The sequence below is a fragment of the Panthera tigris genome, chromosome A2 (genome assembly GCF_018350195.1).
Source record: "Panthera tigris isolate Pti1 chromosome A2, P.tigris_Pti1_mat1.1, whole genome shotgun sequence".
NCBI lineage: Eukaryota > Metazoa > Chordata > Mammalia > Carnivora > Felidae > Panthera > Panthera tigris.
This window is the reverse complement of record NC_056661.1, coordinates 90,855,137-90,876,743: the sequence shown is the minus strand read 5'-3', so window position 1 is coordinate 90,876,743 and position 21,607 is coordinate 90,855,137. Positions and strand designations below refer to the sequence as shown.

At 34.1% G+C, this 21,607-nt stretch overlaps 1 protein-coding gene and 1 long non-coding RNA gene across 6 annotated transcripts in view; one reads left to right on the top strand and one right to left on the bottom strand.

Annotated features, from left to right (window-relative positions):
- Nucleotides 1–540: 540 nt before the first annotated feature.
- The window catches only part of RUNDC3B (RUN domain containing 3B), a 154,097-nt gene continuing 133,030 nt past the window's right edge, over nucleotides 541–21,607 (bottom strand). For 3 of the 4 annotated variants that reach the window (XM_042965617.1, XM_042965625.1, XM_042965600.1), the window contains 2 exons: nucleotides 17,799–17,920; nucleotides 541–2,923 (listed from right to left, as the gene is read on the bottom strand). In XM_042965617.1, the coding sequence (XP_042821551.1) occupies nucleotides 2,778–2,923; nucleotides 17,799–17,920 (268 nt within the window). In that variant the 3' untranslated portion in view covers nucleotides 541–2,777. The remainder of the gene's footprint in view (nucleotides 2,924–17,798; nucleotides 17,921–21,607) is intronic. The other variant, XM_042965609.1, reaches the window with a different exon arrangement.
- LOC122233463 lies at nucleotides 2,710–13,623 on the top strand. 2 transcript variants are annotated; one of them, XR_006210991.1, is made up of 4 exons: nucleotides 2,710–2,828; nucleotides 3,176–3,266; nucleotides 5,317–5,397; nucleotides 8,371–8,461. It is a non-coding gene; the product is annotated as an uncharacterized LOC122233463 (long non-coding RNA). The 2 variants fall into 2 exon arrangements; XR_006210990.1 differs by lacking the exon at nucleotides 8,371–8,461 and adding an exon at nucleotides 13,262–13,623 and having other exon boundaries at nucleotides 2,711–2,828.

Below are 21,607 nucleotides of genomic sequence, written 5' to 3'. Positions count from 1 at the left end.
TCAAAGGAGTCCTGTGACATTTCAGAGGTGATTCAGTGTATTTATCAAAACTGGAGATTTGACTAGGAACTTCTTTTACAGAGAATTTCCTTAAGTTGTAAATTTGAGACACATTTTTAACCAATTGAAAACAATTATGTAAGTCTAATAAAGATGACTTAAATAAAAACTTAGTTTACATAATATCTTTTAATGCTGACATCCTCTTGATGCTATCATAGGTTCTGAGAAGATGGTGATGTTTCCATTTTATAGGTGAGAAAACAAATATGGCTGATGTATAATTATATTAGCAACTGCCCAAATCACTATGGTATTGTACCACCTCAATAGATATTGTGTATTCTGAACCATATCATGTTATTTTTTTTAATAAAAGGTATTTAATTTTATATGAGTTAAAATAAAGATTTCTCTAAAACTTTTGTCCTATTAGTATTTTAGGTGTTGAATAATATACATTTACCATATTTGCTAAACACAAGGCTTAGTGTACAACTTGAATCAAGTAACTTCAAGGAAAAAATATAACCACTAATGCATAGTACAAAACGTTTAATATACATGCAACAAGTATAGTACATCAAGGCGACAAAATACACATGGAAATATCAGCATATAATTCAGCATTCTATTTTGGATAGGGTGTGTAAACAATAAACACTACCACCTAAAATTAAAGATTGAGACATACATTGTTTCCTCATGCAGACATTATGTATATAACAAGTGTGAAATGAGCTGTACAGAAACCTGAATTCACATCAGCAGATGAATTTTGTACCAAGAGCTCCAAGAAAGGAGGAAAAGTCATGATCCTCAGATGTCATGTTTAAATCTGCATTTAGCAGCATGTGAAGATGCACAAGTTACTGAATGCATTAGACAAATCTGGAAAATTATCAATTATGGAATCTTGAATTTCCTTTCTGTATTATAAAAATGTATGGAAAAAATTTAACAATGATTGTTTTAAATCACTGAGGAATAATAAATGTCAGTTCAGAGTGGACTGTGAATGATAAAACATTTTACACATTCTGATCGTTTTTTAGGAAAGCAGCAATAGTGCTTAAGCCAGCTTCAAATTTTTCAAGTTCCCCAACTTAGCCATTTCTTACTCTCTTCTCCCAGTGTTGCCACTGTCCTCATTTTATATCTTCCTTCCAGCCCCATGCTCATTAAAAATTGCTTTGGATACCTCACTCATAATAAGGTATACATAATTAAGAGCAGGTAAAAGGTACCAATTTTCAAGAATATTTGCATTTTTACAAGTACTAAAGCCTTAAGCTAAAGGAATAAAGCTCTGAATATGTTCTGGTACATCTAGGATAACTTATTTTAACAGCTTCCAGGCCTCCTCTGTCCCTGAAAGAACATTGCTTAAAGTGTCTTACATATAAGACTAGCCTTCTTATTATTTATCTTAAATTCCAAATTATGAGAATAAAGCTCTAAGTATTGCAGAGAACCACCACACTCCTACACATTTCTAATGCAAAGAATGATGTAGTAAGTTCAGCGCTCTTCTTGCCTCCTCTGAATAAAAGAAATCGCTGTAGGAGGAACATTCTTCCTGTTATGTCCAAGCTCCTAAGTTTGAATGTAATGTTTTCTTATAATAAACAAAAATAGCATACAAAGTCCCCATTAAGTATTGTGTCCTCTTCATGTAAACAATATAGAAAACTTCTTTGGCACAACTGATCGTGATTTCCTCATATTACTTACTATAGAAAATATACTTCATACATTTTTTTTTTTCTTTTCAGTATGGTGGGATTTTTATGGATGAAATATATGGTTGCAAAAACTGCAAAAAGTTTATAGCACATAACTTTTCAAAAAAGAAAACTAACTTTAGTAGAAGTGTAGGGATTTTTAATGTTAACATGGCATGGTTCATTGTTGCACACAAGGGACAACAAAACAACCCTATTATGTCAGATTATTTAGTGTGGTGATTACTAATCCTTACTTTAAAGATCTCAAATCCTTAAATCAACTTGGAGTTTTTTTCAAGAAGTACTGTACATTTTTAAATGTTTTCTAACTATTGAGGAATACTTGATATTTTTATGTAACCTCTTAAGAAAATCTTGGGGAAAATAAAGATAAGAAATTTATCCACTTTACCGAAATGCTGTAAAATACTTCCCATATTACCCTCATAAATTTAGTGATGGCCTAAAGGCACATTCCTACAAAATTTATAAAATGTTAATGGAATTTTGATACCAAAACTGAATAAGCCACTATGAAACCAGCCGGGAATTTCCTCCTCATATTAAAAACAAGGCATTTAAACATCAGAACATAGGAAGAAATTAATGAAAAAATGAAATTAACATGTCATTTTTAGAAAAATCATTGAATAAGAGAGTAAAAGAAAAAACTTACATGTCTCTAGAATAAAACCTTCAACTCAGCCTGGCAATGATGATGCATTTAAATACATGAAAATCAGCTAAATAATAAATATACATCACCGTTTACAATGGGTTATTAATTTAAAGGATATTTGAAAGTTTTTTAAGCCTATTCATATTTAAACTTCCTCAGTGACAAATGTAAGAATCTTAAAATGAAAATGGCAGGATCATTTTTTTTCACTCAGAAGGGCACATGGAATAGACTGAATTCTCTAAAAGAAGCAATAGAATTCCATACATGTGCCAGAACAATATAAAATTCCAAAGGTTTTCCCCAGCAGTCAAACTTATGTAAATAGAACATTTGCAACATAAAAACTTCTGGCTTTTACATAAAATTTTTCAGGATGGAGTTAGGCCTGGACTTGTCATCTCTGTTGTGGGACTTGCAAGGTAGTCATTAGATTTGAGACTTGTTAGTGATTTGTAACTTGCCACTGATGTTAGAGACCCACAGAGACCGAGTAATGAGGGAGTATCTTCTTTACCTGAAAGTTAAGATAAAATTACAAATATTTAATTGCCATTGAAGAATGGTACCAAAAGATCTTACAAAGCTTAAAACTTACATACTTCACAAAATAATGCAAACATAGATATCTATGTATTTCCATAGTTTCAGTATCACCCTTAAAAAAACATTACCAGAGAATTATTTGTGCTCCTCATAAAAGTTCTAGAAATGGAAGTCTGAGATGCCTTGTTTTGAGATGAAAATCAGAAGTTTACCTTTTTTCCAGAATATGTTCGTGTTCAGTCGGTAAAGGAAAATAAACTAAAGTAACAGTATCAGTGCCCAGGCCACAGAAATACAAGGAAATCCACATGCAGGTAAAGTGCTGCTGTAGAAGCAAAACTGGTACAGTTCAGGAGGGCTCAACTGGGACAGCCTTAACTCACTTAGTGAATATAAACATTTGTCAGCATCTGCCTTGCATCAGGAACTTTAGTATGTGCTAGACTTCAGTAGGCATATGAAGGAAGACTGGTAGATCTTTGGCACAGCTGGGGAATACAAGTGCTTCCCAGAGCAGAGTTTCAAGTACCAGCTAGAAGTAGCTGGTTTGAGACTGAAAGGCTAAGCTTTGAAAATTAGGTCTCCCAAGTAGATAAAAAGCTTACGTCTTACTTACACAGTTATACAAGTATAAACCAAACCAGACAGCAGGTGTTTCTGAATACTATATACTGTTTCAAACAGCCCCTGTGAAGTGTTCCCACAGGGTTCTGTACTCTAACCCACGTAGTTGTACTATATGGTACAATATGTGGGGCCTATGTACATAGCACTATATACTATGATACGTATGATAATTGTGGGGCTCTTTTTCTAAACTGTACACTGAGAAAGGACATGGAATTTGTTGTTTATTATAGTCCCAGTGCCTAGCACACAGGAGACGGTCATTAAATAATTATATAATTAACGAATCATGACTGTAGGAACTGTACTGGGACCCAAGAGCGTTCCTAGTCCCTTTTGGCTGTATGGCCTTAGGAAAGGCATCTTCTCGGAGCCTATGTGCTTAATAAAATGAGAACAGATACTAAATGTGACTAGTTATGTTAACTGCATAGTTTTGCTGACAAGTAAAATACAGGAAAATATAAAAGCGTTAGAAAAAGTTATGAAAAAGATTGTTAAATTCAAATTTAAAATGTTTATGGCGTTATTTCACGACCAAAAGATTTAGGTGTTTCAAGCACCCTTTTCACGTTTAAGCTTAGAGACCCATTCCGGGTCAACATTCTGGAGTTCCTGTTAAATGCTCCTGGGACTCAACTGCTTTGGATAGTCTCTCTAAATTTCTACTTTAACTGTACAACTCCGTGGCATTAATTTTATCTATAGTATTGTGCAACCATCACCACTATTTCCAAAATATTCATCACTCCAAACAGAACTTCTCTACCCATTTAAGCAGTAACTAACCATTCTTCCCTTACCCCCAATCTCTGGAAACTCTAATCTACTTTCTGTCAATGAATTTGCCTACCATACGTCATTCCTACCAGTAGGATCATACAATATTTGCCCTTTTGTGCCTGGCTTTCACTTACTATGTCTTCTAAGGTTCATCCATGTTGTATGTATCAGAACCCCATTCCTTTTTTATGGCTGCATAATATCCCTTTGTATGTATACACTACTTTCTGTTTACCCATTCATCTGTACAGACACTTGGGTTGTGTCTACCTTTTGATTATTGTAAAGAGTGCAGCTGCAAACACTGGCACACAAGAATCTGTTTGAGTACTGTCTGCAATTCTGTGCAAGTCTATACTTAGGTAACTTTTTTTTTTTAATACAATCATACAGTAATGCAAAAGACTAAACCACCTATATGTCTAACATAGTTACACAATGAGGTACTATACAGCTGTAAAAGAATCAGAAAGATCTCTATGTACTGCTAGGTAGTGATTTCACTGTCAAGTGAAAAAAGCAAACTACAGAATAGCGCATAGCATGTTACCTTGTATCTAGAAGAGGGGGATGTAAATTATTTGAACTTACTTGTATTTTAAAAAGATAATTCAAAAATAAAAAATAGTTAACTATGAAAGCAGAAGTGAACAGAACTGAAATGAACTTTCAGCACAGTAACTGGACTCTAGCATATATTCTCAAGATAAAATAATTAGAAAGAAATCTTACCACATTTTAGTAATAATATAGATACTTTTATTTTGAAATTAATATATAGTAGGATAAAGCAAATAAGTAATTATGTTCATATAAATTAGGAACCAATATATTCACCATAACATGTCAAAATATAAAATCAAGTGCACAGAAGCCCTGAATCTTAAATTTAAATTGTAAAATAAATTTAAAGTATATTTTTCTTTAAAAAAAAATTTCCTAACTCTTCCACAGGCTAGGAACAATGACTATTCTAGTAGCAACAGGGACCCCTAAAGCTAAATTATGGCCTCTAACATTTCCCAGTATAAGGAGGTAAGTCTTCTTAAAGAAATAGCTGATTCTGGGTGTGGGCATGAAACATAAACGTCTTTTTTTACCACAAAGTGAGGAAGCTATGATAGACTGGGGGAGTGTCAAAAGGACATAGGAGCCATCTTTAAGGGTCACTGTTCAAAAAGGACAGTGACCTGATGAGATGCATTGACAAAGACGTATCATTTATGCTGTTAATGCACATATGTTTAATCTGAATTTGATAATAATGGACATCAGACAAATCGTGGGACATTTAACAAAACAACTGACTTGGGCTCATCAATATACAAACATGTGTGACAGAAAAAGCCAAGTTGCTGGGTGCTCTGCTAGATGAAAGGACACCAAAGAGAATGAAAAGTAAATAATATGTGATCCTTGATCGGATTCTGGACATACCAAAAAAAAATAAAGGCTTTTAAATGATATTACTGGACATGCTGAGACAAGAATATTAACAAACTATCAGGTAATAGTGTACTGATGTTAAAGTGCCTAAGGATCATAATGGTATGGCTTTGTAAGAAGACATCCTTATCCCTAAGAGATATATGCTGACATACTTAGAGATGAAGTTTATGATACCTGCAATTCACTTTCAGATGTTTGAGCACAACAGAAAAGGCAGATATAGGAGTAAATGAAGGGAGTATGTGCCCACAAAAACAAGAGCAACATAATACCAGTGTGGCAAAATGGTTACATTGGTGAATCATGGTAAAGCATACAGGGGTGTTCATTCTTCTGTTCTTTCAACTTTTCTGTAGATTTGAAATTATAAAAAAAAAAAAGTTGGAGTGGGGGAAGAAAACAAAGGTACACAAAGTCCTCAGTTGTGCCCCAACAAACAAATCATACAGCAGAGCTGAGTGGGGCATATCCAGGAGAGCACAGTGGGGGGTGGGGAGCCACGTATGAAAGCCAGCCTTTGCAGACACACGGCCAGCCTCTGAAAATACTGATGCTGGGGAACATGCAGGGCAGTCTGTTACCCTCAAGAAAGCCAAGAGACTTCAGTGTAAGCCTTCATTTAAAAATAAAAGTAGAAAAAAAATGCACAAGATTCCAAAAATGGTTATGTTGTGACTGCAGCCATGCAACTATAAAAGGAAATAAAATATAAAAAGGAAGTGAGCAAAAAAGGGCACCTGGATGGCTCAGTCAGTTAAGCATCTGACTCTTGATTTTGGCTCAGGTCATGATCATGGGATTCATGAGTTCAAGCCCTCCACACTGACAATGCAGAGTCTGCTTGGGATTCTCTCTCCCCTCCTCTCTCCCTGCCCCTCCCCCCACTGTGTGTGTGTGTGTGTGTGTGTGTGTGTGTGTGTGTGCGCGCGTGTGTCTGTGTCTGTGCGTGCACATGCATGCGCTCTAACTTTAAAAAAAAGGAAATAAGCAAAAGGAAGTGTTAAGATAAAGAATTATAACTGATTATTCCAAAATATTCTTGAATATTGTGATGTCAACAGTAACTTATGCATACACATATACGTGTAAAATTACTATATGAATTAAAAAATAAGTATGTTAAACTCTGTGTTGATATTTTAACAATTTTTTGATATGGGAGGAAATAACTAGTCAAGGTTAACAAAACTTTCTAGCTCAACAAATGGAAAAGTAGTAGTTCCTAGCAGAAACAAGTTAGTCATAAGAAGCAGCAAATAGATTTTCATTTTATAGCAAGAAAGATCCGTTTTGTTTTAAACTTACGGATAAAGAGTCTGGACTCAACAAGTCTTCAGATGGTACTGCTACAAATATTACTAAGTTAGAAGTCATTCAGCACAATGCCAGATATTGTGATAAAAATAAAAGGAACCACTTCTTGCCCGTAGGGAGCTTAATGCAAGGTAGAAACAGACACACAGAAAATAATAATAAAATGCAGGAAGTACAGTGAGAAACATAAGGTAAAGGTGAGATCACCAACTCTATAAGGAAGTCTGAGTGGGGATGGAGGGGCCAATAGGGAAACGAAGAGGCAGTAAACTATATCCTAATTTTAAGGAATGCCTACACAGATTCCTTAGCCACTATCATAAACCCATAAACATAGGGAAAATGTTATGTTAACCTGTTATATAAGGAACATGTTACCTTTTTGTGATCAAAGGTCAAGAAAAGGGGTGGTCGGAATTTTGTGCGATAAAATTTCAAACTGGAACGACTGCGTGTAGTAGTTGGAGCTGGCAAAGAGGGAGTTGTGACACAGTTGTTTTTGCATGCACATGGATGAACACTGGCCATGGGTGCTCATATCAATCTCTAACAGACTTACTTGTATGAAGGCCAAAAAAGCCTTCAAAAACTTACAATTTCCCTTTCAAATTAGTAGTTGTTTGTTCATAGAAGAGTATGAAAACAGACAGTAGGATGTAAATTTCCTATTACTGAAGCAAATCTTCATTAAAGAATTACTACAATTCACACTTTCTGGTAAAACAACACATAGCACTTGGGACAAACCCTGCAAGTAGATGAAGCTTGGTGGCCTACACAGAAGGATTGCTTATCACATGCCAAGTGTATAAATGAAGGCAGAAGAAATTCCTCAGACTAGATAAAAGAAATTTTAAAGCAACAAGCAATTGGTGTGACTGATTCATGCACCATGAAGGATTTCTGTTAAGATGTCAAACGTCAATTTGCCATGGAATTCCTGTGGCCTTTGAAGGGAAGCTATTTAACTTGTAGAAGTGTTTGATTTAATTGAGGAAGAAAAAGAAACTCTCAGGCGGATAGGAAAGTGTACACATAAAAATGTACAGGATACTTAGTACCTTGAGAGAAAATCCCTGTATCAGTGGAGGATTGTTTTGGGAAATGGTTCACTGTTGACACAGAAAATGCTACTGTAAGCAAAGACAGCCACTGACAATTTTGATTAAATGATTCAGAAGAGACTGACTCTGAATACAAAGAAGTTCTTTACAACTGAATTCACTTTTATTTTCCTTTTTACAGATACAGAGGAGGTCCAGTAATTTTTTAAATCTATGCTTAAAGTCTAATACAAGAAGCAATGAATAATCAGAAAATAAAATTGAGAAAGCAATTCCATTTACAATAGAATCTACAAGAATAAAATAGGAATAAATTCAAATGAAGCGCAAGAGTTGTACACTGACAACTACATACTACTGTTGAGAAAATTCAAGGTTGAAATAAGTGGGGAAACATTCCATTTTTCCATGGATTCGAAGACAATATTGTTAAAACGGCAATATCTCCCAAGTTTATCTACATATTGTGTAATCCCCATCAAAATTGTAACTGCCTTTTTTTCTAGAAATAACAAGCTGATTCTAAAATTCCTATGGAAATTTAGTGGAGTCCAAATAGCCACAACAATCTTGAAAAAGAACAAACTCCTGATTTCAAAACATAGATAGTATAAACATAAAGACAGTGTGGTACTATAGTTTGAATATGCACTGGTACAGGCATACAGACCAACAGAACAGAACTGAGAATCCAGAAATAAGCCCATGCATGTATGGGTAATGCATTTCAATAAAGAGTCCTAGGACCATTCAGTTGGGGGAAAGAATAGTCTTTTCAACAAATGATCCAGAGGCAAATGAATATCCACATGCAAAAGAATCAAGCTGGACAATCACCCCACACCATATACAAAAACTTAAATCAAGTAAGATCTAAAACTATAACACTCTTAAAAAGAAACACACGAGTAAATCTACATGACTTTGGATTAGGCAATGGTTTCTTAGATGTGACACCAAAAGCAAAAGCAACCACAAGAAAAATCAGTTAAATGGGACTTTGTCAAAACTAAAAATTTTGTGAGTCAACACTAGCAGGAAAGTAGAAAGACATCCCTCAGAATGGAAAAAAATATTTGTAAATCCTACATCTGACAAGGGCCTACTATTCAAAATATACACTGCAAGGAAAAAAAAAAGGCAATGCAATTTTTAAATTGTCAGAAGAGTTGAATAGACATTTATCTGAAGATGATATGCAAATGGCTAATAAGCACATGAAAAGACGCTCAATGTTATTACTCATTAGGGCAATGCAAATCAAAACCATGAAACTCCATTTGATACCCACTAAGATGCTATAATTATAAAGACTGTCAATAACAAATCTTGGTGAGGGTGTGGAGAAAATGAAACACATACATTGCTGGGGGGATTATGAAATGATACAATTGCTGTGAAAAAGTTTAGCAGCTCCTCAAATGGTTACACATATGTTCTAACCAATTCCATTCCTAGTTATATACCCAAGAGAAGTAAAATATGCGTTCACACAAAAACTTGTATGTGAATGTTCATAGCAGCATTATTCATAACTGCCCCAAAGTGGAAACTATCCAAATGCCCAAATGATGAGTGGATAAACAAACTGTGGTATAACCATACAATGGAATATTACTTGTGCACTGAAGGGAATGAAGCACTGAGACTTGGTACAACATGGACAAACTGTGAAAACACAATGCTACTTAAGTAGGAGAACCTACACAAGAAAGGCTACATATTATATGATTTTATTATATTAAATGTCCAGAGTAGACAAATCCAAAGAGACAGAAAGTACATTAGTAGTTACTCAGAGACTGGGGGAGGGAGGAATTGGGACCAACTACTAACAGGTGCAGGGCTTCTTCATTGGTTGATGGCAATGCTCTGGGATTAGTGGTGATGTTGCACAACACAGTGAATACACTAAACACTAATCAACTCTACACTTTACAATGGTGAATTTTATGTTAAGTAAATTACAATAGTTTTTGAAAGTCTACAGGATCTTTTAAAATAAATGTAAAAAAATGCTAACAGATATGTAAACAATGTTATGATTTGTTGGCTCTTTTCTTTTGGGGGGGCCACATAAAATAATGGTGTATTTTAAAACCCAAGTCATTTTAGATTTGCTGAAATATGGGACGCCTGGATGGCTCAGCTGGTTGAGCATCTGACTTCAGCTAAGGTCATGACCTTACAGTTCATGAGTTCAAGCCCCACACTGCGCTGTCTGCTGTCAGCGCACAGCCCGCTTTGTACCTCTGTCCCTCACTCTGCCCTTCTCTCTCTCTCTCTCTCTCTCTCTCTCTCAAAAATAACAAGATTTGCTGAGATATAGGTAGCTAACTAGTAATACTGTAATAGGAAGTGTCACATAAGAAGGATTAATAAAACCTTCTTGAAAAAAATGACAACTTCTCACCCTTTTCCTTCAACAATTATGGTGCCATTTTAACTTCTGAGATATTCTTTTATTTAACAATCAGTGGGGATGTAGAATTGCTTTTTTTTTTATACCTTTCTACTGTATTATTCATTAAAATACATCCTTGAGGAATGTAAACACATAAAAGGTTATTCTATGTAAAGGCATAAAAGGCCTGAATCAAATTTTAGAATACAAGCATAAATTTCTATTTTTTTCAAGTCATAAGTAAGAAATATCTGTTTCTTAATATTGTTCATATGGAGTTAATAAAAATATTTGTAACTAAAAATGCATAAATATATAAACTAACAATGATTTATAGTTCCACCACCAAAATTAATTACTTTTAAATCTTGACATATTTGGCTTCCACTGTTTGTTTTTAGATGGAAAAAACAATCTACTATGTTTATAAAAGTGACACATATTCATTATAAAAATTTAATCAACAGAGTAAAGCACACAAGAAATTTTAAATTACCATTCAGCTTACATTCTGACAGAAAAATATTATAAAATTCAGATGATATACTTCTCATAAAGTTTTCATTTTATTTTTAACTGAAATTCAATATAAGAAAAGGCCAGTAACAGAAATGCTGAACTTCTAATAAAATTTTTTTTTGAGATTTAATTTGTAAAATATTACTCTATATTTAGAGAGCATAAAAAACAGTCATACTTTTGCCCACCACATCTTGGTGTTATCTGCAAGCATCAATTTTATAATTATCTATTGAACTCTCAAAACTCAACAGGAAAAAAAAAAACAAACAAAAAATAATCCAATTAAAGAACAGGTAAAATAAGCGAAGAGGTAGTTCAGTGGAATATACAGATGGCAAATGAGCACACGAAAAGATAATGAACACCATCTGCCACCAGGGAAATGCAAATTAACACACAATGAGATATGACTGCATATCAACCACAATGGCTAAAATAAAAAATAGTGACACCACCCTTCGTTGGCATGGAGGCAGAGACGCTAAATTGCCCATCCAATGCTGGTGGGAATGCAGAAGGGTACATTGAAAAAGTTTGGTGGTTTCTTATCAAGTTAGACATGCAACTGCCATACAACCCAGCAACTGTATTCCTAGGTATATATTCCAGAGAGATGAAGGCTTAGGTTCACACAAAAACCTGCAAACAAACCTTCACAGCAGCTTAGCCCATTCAGGCTGCTATAACAGAGATACCATAAACTGAGTGGCAGCTCAAACAAAAGAAATTTATTTTCTGTTTTTGATTTCTCATAATTTTGGAGGCTGGGAAATCCAAGATCAAGTTACCTGCACATTCCATGCCTAGTTAATGGCCTATATCCGGTTCACAGCCCAGCCATCTTCTCACTGTGTTCCAGCATGACTGAAGAGCAAAGGAGCTCTCTGGGGGTCTCTTTAAGAACACTAATCCTGTTCCTGATGGCCCTACCCTCGTGACCTAATCACCTCCCAAAGCCCACATTCTGATATCATCACACCAGAAATTATGAGTCTGGCAGACACAAACATTCAGACTATAGTAGCAGCTTTACTGCCCCCAAATGCAAACAACTCAAATGTCCTTCGATGAGGGGTTTTTAAACAAAGGTGGTAATATATACATACCACAGAATAAATTTTAGCAATAAAAAGGAATAAATCATCGATACACAGAACAATTTGGATAGATCTCAGGGGAGCTATGCTCAGTGAAAATAAAAATGCCAATCCCAACAGTCTATATACTGTCTGATTTACAAGTTCCCTTCATAACTTCATGACAAAATTATAGTAATGAACAGACTGGTGTTGGCCATGGGTTAGGGAAGGGGCAGAGATAGGGCAAGGCTGGGAAGGAGGTGGGTATGATTACTGAAGGAGATGGGTTATGCCCATGTAGGGCAGTACAAGGGACCCTGGTGATGATGTAACTATTCTGTATCTTGACTCTAGCGATGTATACACACACCTGTACATGGGGTAAAACTGCACAAAACTAAAAACACACAGTGATGAATACATGTAAGTCTTAATGAAATCACTGGATCATACCATCAGTTTCATGGATGTGATGCTATACTATAGTTTCGTAAGATGCCACCACGGAGGCAAACTGAGTGAAGGGTACACGGATCTTAAGTGCATTTGAATCCACACTCACCTCAAAATAGAAAGTTAAATTTTAAAAAGGATAGCTAGAGAAATTCCTTAAAATATGATAAGCAGTGAGGGAATAGTGCAGAATGTTAAGGAATGCTAACTGAGCAGAATAATCTTGTGCATTTATATTTTTGTACTGCTTAAGTATTTCTTCAGGGTAAATTCCCAGATGTGTGACTGCTGGCTTAGAAAGTAAAAGCATGTAACTTTACATTAACTTGGGGAAGACTTAAAGTATTTTTTTCCATTTCCTTGTGTCTACTTTTATGTCCCTTCAGGATGGTTTATAGCTCTCCTCTTACTAGGAATAAATTTAACACTAAATGTGCAAACTCTAAATATTTTATCTTTTCTGTTGCTATTTAAAATGTCACCCCCCCACACACAGAGTCTCTTACTGATTATTGTTTGTACATGTAAAAGCTAACAATTCCTGTATAATTTTATATTTTGCTACTTCATATAACTACTTTTATTGTCTATGTATTATTTCTCTTGTTTTCCAGGTTCATGCCATCATCTGCAAGAATCCAACTCTCCTGTCTCTAGAAGTTTCTTCTTTAAATGTGCTAGCTACTACCTCTAGTATAACATTAAACAGTGGTAGAATCAATCTGGTATCTTAGTATTTCCTCATTAAGTAAGATGCCCGCTTTGGGACAGAGACATTCATACATACTCATGGAAAATAACTATTATTTAGTTATTTTTTCTTAAATGTGTCACACAATGTTGAATTCTGTTCAGGGCTTTTTTGTCATCTGTGGGGACAACCTTTTCTATCTTAGACCTATTATTATGGTATTATATTAATAGATTTCATAATATTGAATTAAACTTACATTCATGGGTTAAATGTGCATGGTCATTGTATACCATTTCTTTTTGTGTGGCTAAGATTCTGTTAACTAATATATTATTTAGAACCTTTATATCAATATAAGTGATACTGGGCTATAATTTTTTATTTTTTAATTTTTCATACTGTGTCAGATTATATTTATCCCCTACACTTTTATTTGTTCTTTCTGCCTTTGTTATTAAATTAGTTAGGTCTCTAATTTGTTAATTTTAAAAGAAAAATGATTTTTTCATTAATTAGATCTGTTTTTCTATTCTTTATCTCAATTTGTGGTTTTATCTTTATTATTTTCTTCATTGGCTTTTTTATTTACTTTGTTTTTCTTGCCATATTGGTCTGGGAAACTTGATTCATTTATTTTCTTTCTTTTTAATGAAAAGGTATATATATAAAAATTATACACTTTCCTCTGATTGGCTTAAATAAATCTCACAAAGTGCTATGATGAGTTTTTATTGTCACTTTTTAGAAATGGGTAATTTCAGCTTTTCTTACTTGCTGTTTCTTTTTCTACAGGATAACAAGTCTTACTTTCTGTTTTAACTTCATATTATTTGGAATGGTTTGTAGTTTTGTTCTAGTTGTTACCTTTATCCTTTATACAACTAGAGAAGTGTAATGCTAATCTCATCCTCTTCCCCTTATGAATTACTCGATCTTTTTGCCTAGAAGCCCTGAGTATGTTTTTGTTTTGTTTTGTTTTGTTTTTTTTTTTTTTAATGCCTAATCGTTTTAATACCATATGTCTTGGAGGTGATTAATACTGGTTAATTTTCTCAGGCACTTTGTCAGCCCTGTCAATTTGTAGATTTTAGTCTTTTATTTCCAGATATTCTTCTCGGATTACAGATTCAGTATTAGTTCTGCTCCACTGTTTTATCTTCCTCAGTGACTTCACTGATAGATCTTCTTTGCTTGACTTCCAATTCAAACACTTCCTGACTCATTTTACTTCTTTCTTCATTGCATTTTCATTTTCTTGGTTCCTTTCCTGCTTTTCTTCAGTGTTCTTTATTAAGTTCTCTTTCAAATCTATTCTTTAGACAACTTATTCTTTAATATTTACTTCTGATATAATTTTGCCTTTTTCTACATTTCTTTCTAGAGTGTAATCAACTACCAATTCATTTCTTTCTGTTTCTGGAACATTTCTGTTCCTAGTTTTTGACTTCTAATTTAAAATGTTTTTATCCTATCTTTAAATGCTTGTTTGAAGATACTGAATAAAATCATATGGTTGTATTACAGGATTTTTTTTTTTCCTGCTTCACTATTGTTTTTCTAGCGGAGGGTTTTATCAGAATTGTTTTCCTCAATTTAGGCATTTAAAAAAAACAGTAATTTTGTACACATAGGAAGTCTAGCTGATTTGATTGGTTGGTGAAACTTTTAATTCAAGAGCAGCCTCCTGTGTCAGTGTATCAAAGCAGTTTCCTAATTGTATGGCTTTTATGGGGGTGGAGAGGGGAAGGATGCTATGAGTGGAAAGGATGTGTGTCCTTCAAGTTTTACAATTTTTTCTTTAGTTTTACACAATCCTAAATGTAGTCCTTTTTGTTGTTGGGTTTCAGTTGGTGAATTTATTTTTTTTTTTATCATTCTATCAGATATTTGGGTATGGAAAGTCTATAAATAATATTTCATCTGTTATTTAACCTTGAATTCTTAAAGCCAAAACTTCTCTGTGTGTGTATGTGTGTTTACACATTTTATTTTTTAGAGTAGTTTTAGGTTCATAGCAAAAGTAATAAGCAGAATGTACAGAGATTTTCCGTATCTCTATACAAAGCCTCTCCCATTATGAACATCCCCCACCAGAGTGGTACATTTGTTACAAATGATAAACCCTACACAAACATATCATTATCAAGCAGGGTTCACAGGTTACATTAGGGTTCACTTTTGGTGCTGCACATTCTATGGGTTGGACCAATTTATAAGGACATGCATCCACCATTTTACTACCATACAGAGTAGTTTCACTGCCCTAAAAATTCTCTATGATTCACCCATTCATCACTCTTGTATATGTTTGTTTTTATAGTATAAAAATTACCCATTATTAATCATGACCTATTGCTGTTAAAATGACTATAATTATAAATTGATTAAAATACTAAATAAATGTGTCTTTTACATTGAAAGTCATCACAAGTAAATCCACTACTGGATTAATTTTTAAAATATACATATTCTAAATTGTGACAGTGAACTCAGTTTACTCTCTTCCATTTACATTAGTGCCATTAGGATACTCTATTATGCTATCTTTATTATCCGCATCATCAAAAAAAGATTCATATGTAGTCAGTACACAGTATTTACAAAACTATCAATATAGACTTAAGGCCCTCTGAGAACATTTCAAAAACTCTTAAAAGAAGCAGAACATTCAGCTTAACAAAATTTCCCATTGCCTGAGCCTTCTTGTTACCTGAATTTTTACTTTATACTATCCACACCTTGTACCTCACATTCTAAGACATTCATTCATTATATACTTATTCTATCAAAAAACATTTAATAATTGTCTATTATGTGATAGGCTCTAGTAACACACTGGTGAAAAACATGGGTAAGTTTCCCTACCCTCATGAAGCTTACATTTTAGTGGCGAGTTAGAGAGAAGAATCATAACACAGGGCAATGTGATAGAGTGTCTGGAGTGGGTGGATATGGAAATGGGGATGGTTATTTAAAGTATGGTAGTCAAGGAAAACTTCTTTAGAGAGATATTTCAACAGAGATCTGATAAGGAGGTTACCATTCAAAGACTTTAAGAAAGAAGATCTAGGGCAGTGGGAAGAGCAATTGCAAAGAGTGGAGGCAGGAACCAGACTGAAGGAACAGCTAGAAAGTCAGTTTGCTGGGGTGCAGGGAGCAAGCCAAAAAATGGTATGAGGCAAGGCAGAAGTTGGCAAAGACATGATCATATGGGAGGCCATGATAAGCAGTACAGATTTTAATGTGATTGTCATCGAGACCACTGGAGAACTTTAAGTTTGGGTATAATATTTTCTGACTTATATTTTCTAAGAACCCTGACTACAATATGGAGAATGGACTGCGAGGAGACAAGAATGAGAGAGGAAAGACCAAAGAAAAAGCTGTAGCAGCAGTCCATCCAAGAGGCTTGCTCCATGTGACTTAGACTAGGGTTATAATAGTGAAGAAGATGATGAGTCAATGTAGACAGCATGTGTTGTATGGGGAGCAGACAGGACCTGCTGATGAACTGACTTGGAGTTGTAAAGGGTAGTAGAATCTAGTAAGACATATGGTAGCGCCATTTACTGCAATGCAGAAGACAGGGAAGAAACTGGAGACACAGAGGAGTGCAGGTTCCCCTGCAGTAAGGAACTCTTTCCCTAGCCCTCACCTCACACACACTGGCAGAAGGAGAACTGGGTCACAGAGATAAAAGATGTGAGCACCATATCACACCAGCACCACTTGTCCAACCCAAAGTTCTAGAGTCACAGCCCTAGCATACGCTAGGGACAGGAAAGAAAATAACTTGCAATCAACTAAGCTACTGAAGCTTAAAAATACGTAGGCTGAGTCTTAGAAAAGAAATGTGGTAACGAAAATGACCTGAAAAGTTTTGGAATTGAACCAAGATGTTGTCCAGGAAGATGCAATACAAGGGAAAGAGGGGTTGACAGCACAGCTGAAAGCAGTAACAGGAAAAAATAAAACTCTTACATCTATTCCCCAAGGTTTTCAGAATACTTAATAAATGAGGAACCAAAAGTGACTCGAGAATGAGGAAGTGGTCAGTTGTATCAAAGCTGCTGTAAAGTTTAAAACAATGAAGACAGAGGAGTGACTTTCAAATTGCAATATGGCAGTGGCTGACCACCTTGATAAATCATTTTAGTAAGTTGTAGAGACACAAAAGCCGAATCAGCAGGGGTTAACAAACAAACAAACAAACAAAAACACAACAGGACAGGAAGCGACGGAAATAAAAGGAAAAATTACAATCTTCTGAGAACATGAGCCACAAACACATGAGAAAAAAACAAAAAACCAAAAAACAATACCAGACCTTTTAAAATCATAATGGCACTCTCATTCCTAGCATCCTTCACAGAAATGCCACTACTGTTCAACATTCTGCAACAAAGCATACATAGTGCAGGAAAAACTAATTTCCAACTAAATTTTTCTTTTCTTACCTTCAGTGATTAAATTTAATGTGTCTTGTTTTCCATCTCCTTCTTGTGAATGACTTGGATCCAGCGAAGTCTGAGAAAGGCTAACTTCAGCTGATAACTGGTCAAGACTTTGATAACTTTTTCTGTAAAACAAGAGTGAAATACTACTTGGATTTCTTCTCACAAAAAAATAATTTCTAGAGATATTCTTCAGTGTTTTTCTTCAATTTACTGAGTTTTGGTTTATTTCTCCACAGTTTTTCCCCTCAACTCTGTCTCTATTGGGGCTGCAATATGATCTCCATTATACTTTTCCCTCTACCCTCTCTGGAAGTCTCTGGGATTGATCAACTAAAAAAAGAAAAACAGTTTGTCAGACTAATTTAAACCCTTACAAAAATTTTTGATTATTTAGCTTCTTAGAAAATGGAGACTTTCTGGTTATTATCAATTTTCTTTTCTTTTTTAGTAGGCTTCACACCCAGGCTGGAGCCCATTGTGGGTCTTGAACTCACAACTCTGACATCAAGACCTGAGCTGAGATCAAGGTCAGATACCCAACCACTAAGCCATCCAAACACCCCTGGTTATTGTCAATGTTCAAAGGAGTGGAAAATCTACAGATTACTCTTAATGTAGAAACCAAAATGATATAACTTAATAATGATGTATTATCTCTCAGGCACTTCAAAATTCACCAATGTCTTGATATTCTTATGGATGCTTTTACATAAGAGTAATTACAAATTACCATTACAAATTCCTCTAATTTAGAAGTTTTAAAAATCTTGGATTATAAAATAGGTGTTTATGTTAATATACTATGAAGATAACTAATTTTCTTCCCTCATGTATTTGCTACTGTGATTTCGATTTCCGTTAAACAAATTAAGAGAAATGAATTGTAACAGAGGAAAAATTCAGTTATATATGGAAACTTAATAAGGTTTATTATTAAACTTTCCTCATATTTCTTTTGTCAAGATAAAAACAACTCAAGAGACTTATGCAGTTTTGGTGTTATTGACATATTGACAAGTAAGAGAATGGAATTCAATATTATTTCCAAATATATCTGATCCAGGAAAATTAATATGTTTTTCAGGTTTAATATCTATTTCCCAAGGTAGCCAAACCCTAACTAATTTCCTAGAAATGTCATATATTCTATGATAATATTACAGGAGAGTATATGTAATTTAAATGATCTATTCCAGAGCTATTCTCTATTCAGACACAGAAGAGTAAACTTACAAATTAGTTAAAGGAGAATCTATTGTAGGAAACTTCTGATAACTGTAATACATAAAATATATTATGAGCTATACAACATGTAATAAAGAAGGATAGCCAATATTTACATAATGCTTCCCACTATATAGGTACTGTATTAGGTACTGTCCCTACATGTTTATATAGATTAATATATTTACTCCTCACAAATACTCTAAGAGGTTGGAATTACACTGTTCCCAATTTATAGCAGAGTTAACCAGGGCACAAAGAGACTAGATTTGAACCTCATAGCCTGGCTCTAATTCTGTCTCATTAACTTCTATGCTATCTCCTTTCCTACTACAGAGAGAGAAAAAAAAAAAAAAAAACGTTTTCTGTTTTATTAGAAACCCTTCTTAGGTTTCAAACAGTTTGCTTGCAGAGACTGACCATGTCAACTATACTGTATGTAATCGTATCACTGAAAATTTCACTTGACTTTCATTAAAACTGTATTTCTTTAGCTATACAAGAAAGCAGGGAAAACAGGAATTCAATAAAGGAAATTATAAATAAGTTTCTTTTCCAAATTATTTTTCTGTGCCTAATAGGTAGAAGGCCTGTCTTTAAATGGCTTTAAGGGAATTTCTGACACTGGTCTTTCATCATTAGAAACTTGATAAAAAGTTATTATTAAATTTAAAAAATTATAAAAATATTTACAAACAGCAAAATACCTAGTAGCAAAACAAACATCAAATTAATTAAAAAATTATAAGGACTCAGAGCTTGACAGCACACATTTATAGAAATCAAGTACTGTCACTACTTGAGGGGAGGAAAGCCTGCAAAAGTCTATAAAAGCAATCTCTGGTAAAAGCAACACAAAATGAGCTTTCTGCGTGAACTATTTAAGTTCCTTTTAGATATCATATTTCCAAATCCAAAGTGATTATGGAAACTTTCTAACCTCTAATTTGTTACACTTAGTAAACAATCTTTCAGTTTACAGGCTTCACTTAACCAATTGTCAATGAACATAGAAACAGAATTTGGTAGACAATGATTTCTGAAGCAGTATAAAAATTCCTAGGCAAAATTAGGCACCTGAATCAAAAGATATTAAGAACAGTACCAAGTAATATCTTCCTTGCATGAAAATGATTACAGATCTACCACCTGGGAGAAATCTGGTTTAGCTGTTTGTAGTAATGACCAAGAAAGGTTTTCCACATTCTTACCTGAGTTCCAATGCAACTGGCGCTCCACCTGACAAACATGTTGTCATGGAGTAAACTGTCTATGGGAGTTCTGTCTTTAAAAGGTCACCACTAAGCCCTATTTTAGAATTCTAGACTCATTAACATCATACTGCAAAATTGAAATGTAACCCACCAAACACATCAAGCCCATCAACAGTCTAATTCTACTTTCCAGAAGTGAATTTTTTTAATAGAAATAGCTTACTTATTCAAAATAAGAACCCCAGATAGTAAGACAGGAGTTATGTCATAAGCATCTGGGACATAAAGAAAACCAAAAAACAAAACATTGTATTCAATATCTAATTACTTAAAATTTTAAATCACTCAAATCCAAACTTCTATACAAAGAATTTGGACACCAAATAAAGGCAAATTAAAAGGAAGCTGAATAGGCCTGAATTCACTTATGAATAAATTTTCTACAGTCTTAGACTTCATATCAATGATCAGAAGTAATATCGATAATCTATATCACCTATTTGCCCAAGAGATATACAGAGGTCAGTAATAATTTACATTATCTCATAGTCATTGGGCAAGAGAGTATTAGGCTCAGAAGGAGACACTTTCCACACGTAGAAAATAAAAACAAAGATACATACAATATATACACAGAGGCACATATGTGTGCATGGAGCCAGAGATAGGCTGTTCTTTTTATTCTTGGTTTGATTTTCATAGAAATGTGTTTAAAAAACAAAACAAACATTTCCTATAGTAGAATACTGATATACTTTTAAACTACTAAAATTAATGGAAGGATGCAAGGGAGCCTGAAAGGGAAGGCTGTATACGAGTTAGGTCAATGCAAAATTTATAAGCTGTAAAAGATTTTTGCAGTCTCAATGCTTTGGGGAGTCCTACTCCAAAAATACTGGAAAGATTCACATAAGAAGAAGACCCTATAAGACATGTGAAGTAATTATACCTACTTATCAGCAGTCATTCAAAAATGTTAGCCTAAGAGTAGATCATGAAGGGCATATAAAAGCTCATAATTCTTAATAATTTTGTGAATGACAGCCTAAATGAAAATAATGATAAATTTACAAGACAAAAAAGCCTATGTAGAAAATAAACAGATGATGATAATGAATCTAATCTTTAGGGATGGAAATGGATGGGTTAGGCAATAATCTAACAAGATTATATAATATAATAAAATTATATAACCTGTATCTAATAAGCTCATGTGACCTAAACTTAACATATAAATATAAATAAACATTAAAATAGAAACAAATTGGAAATAAAAAAGTAATCAAATGCTCTCCAGGTGTGTGTTAAGGGAATGTGCTTACATATTTATTGTTGAGTTTTTACAATCAGCCTATAATGCTTGAAACATTT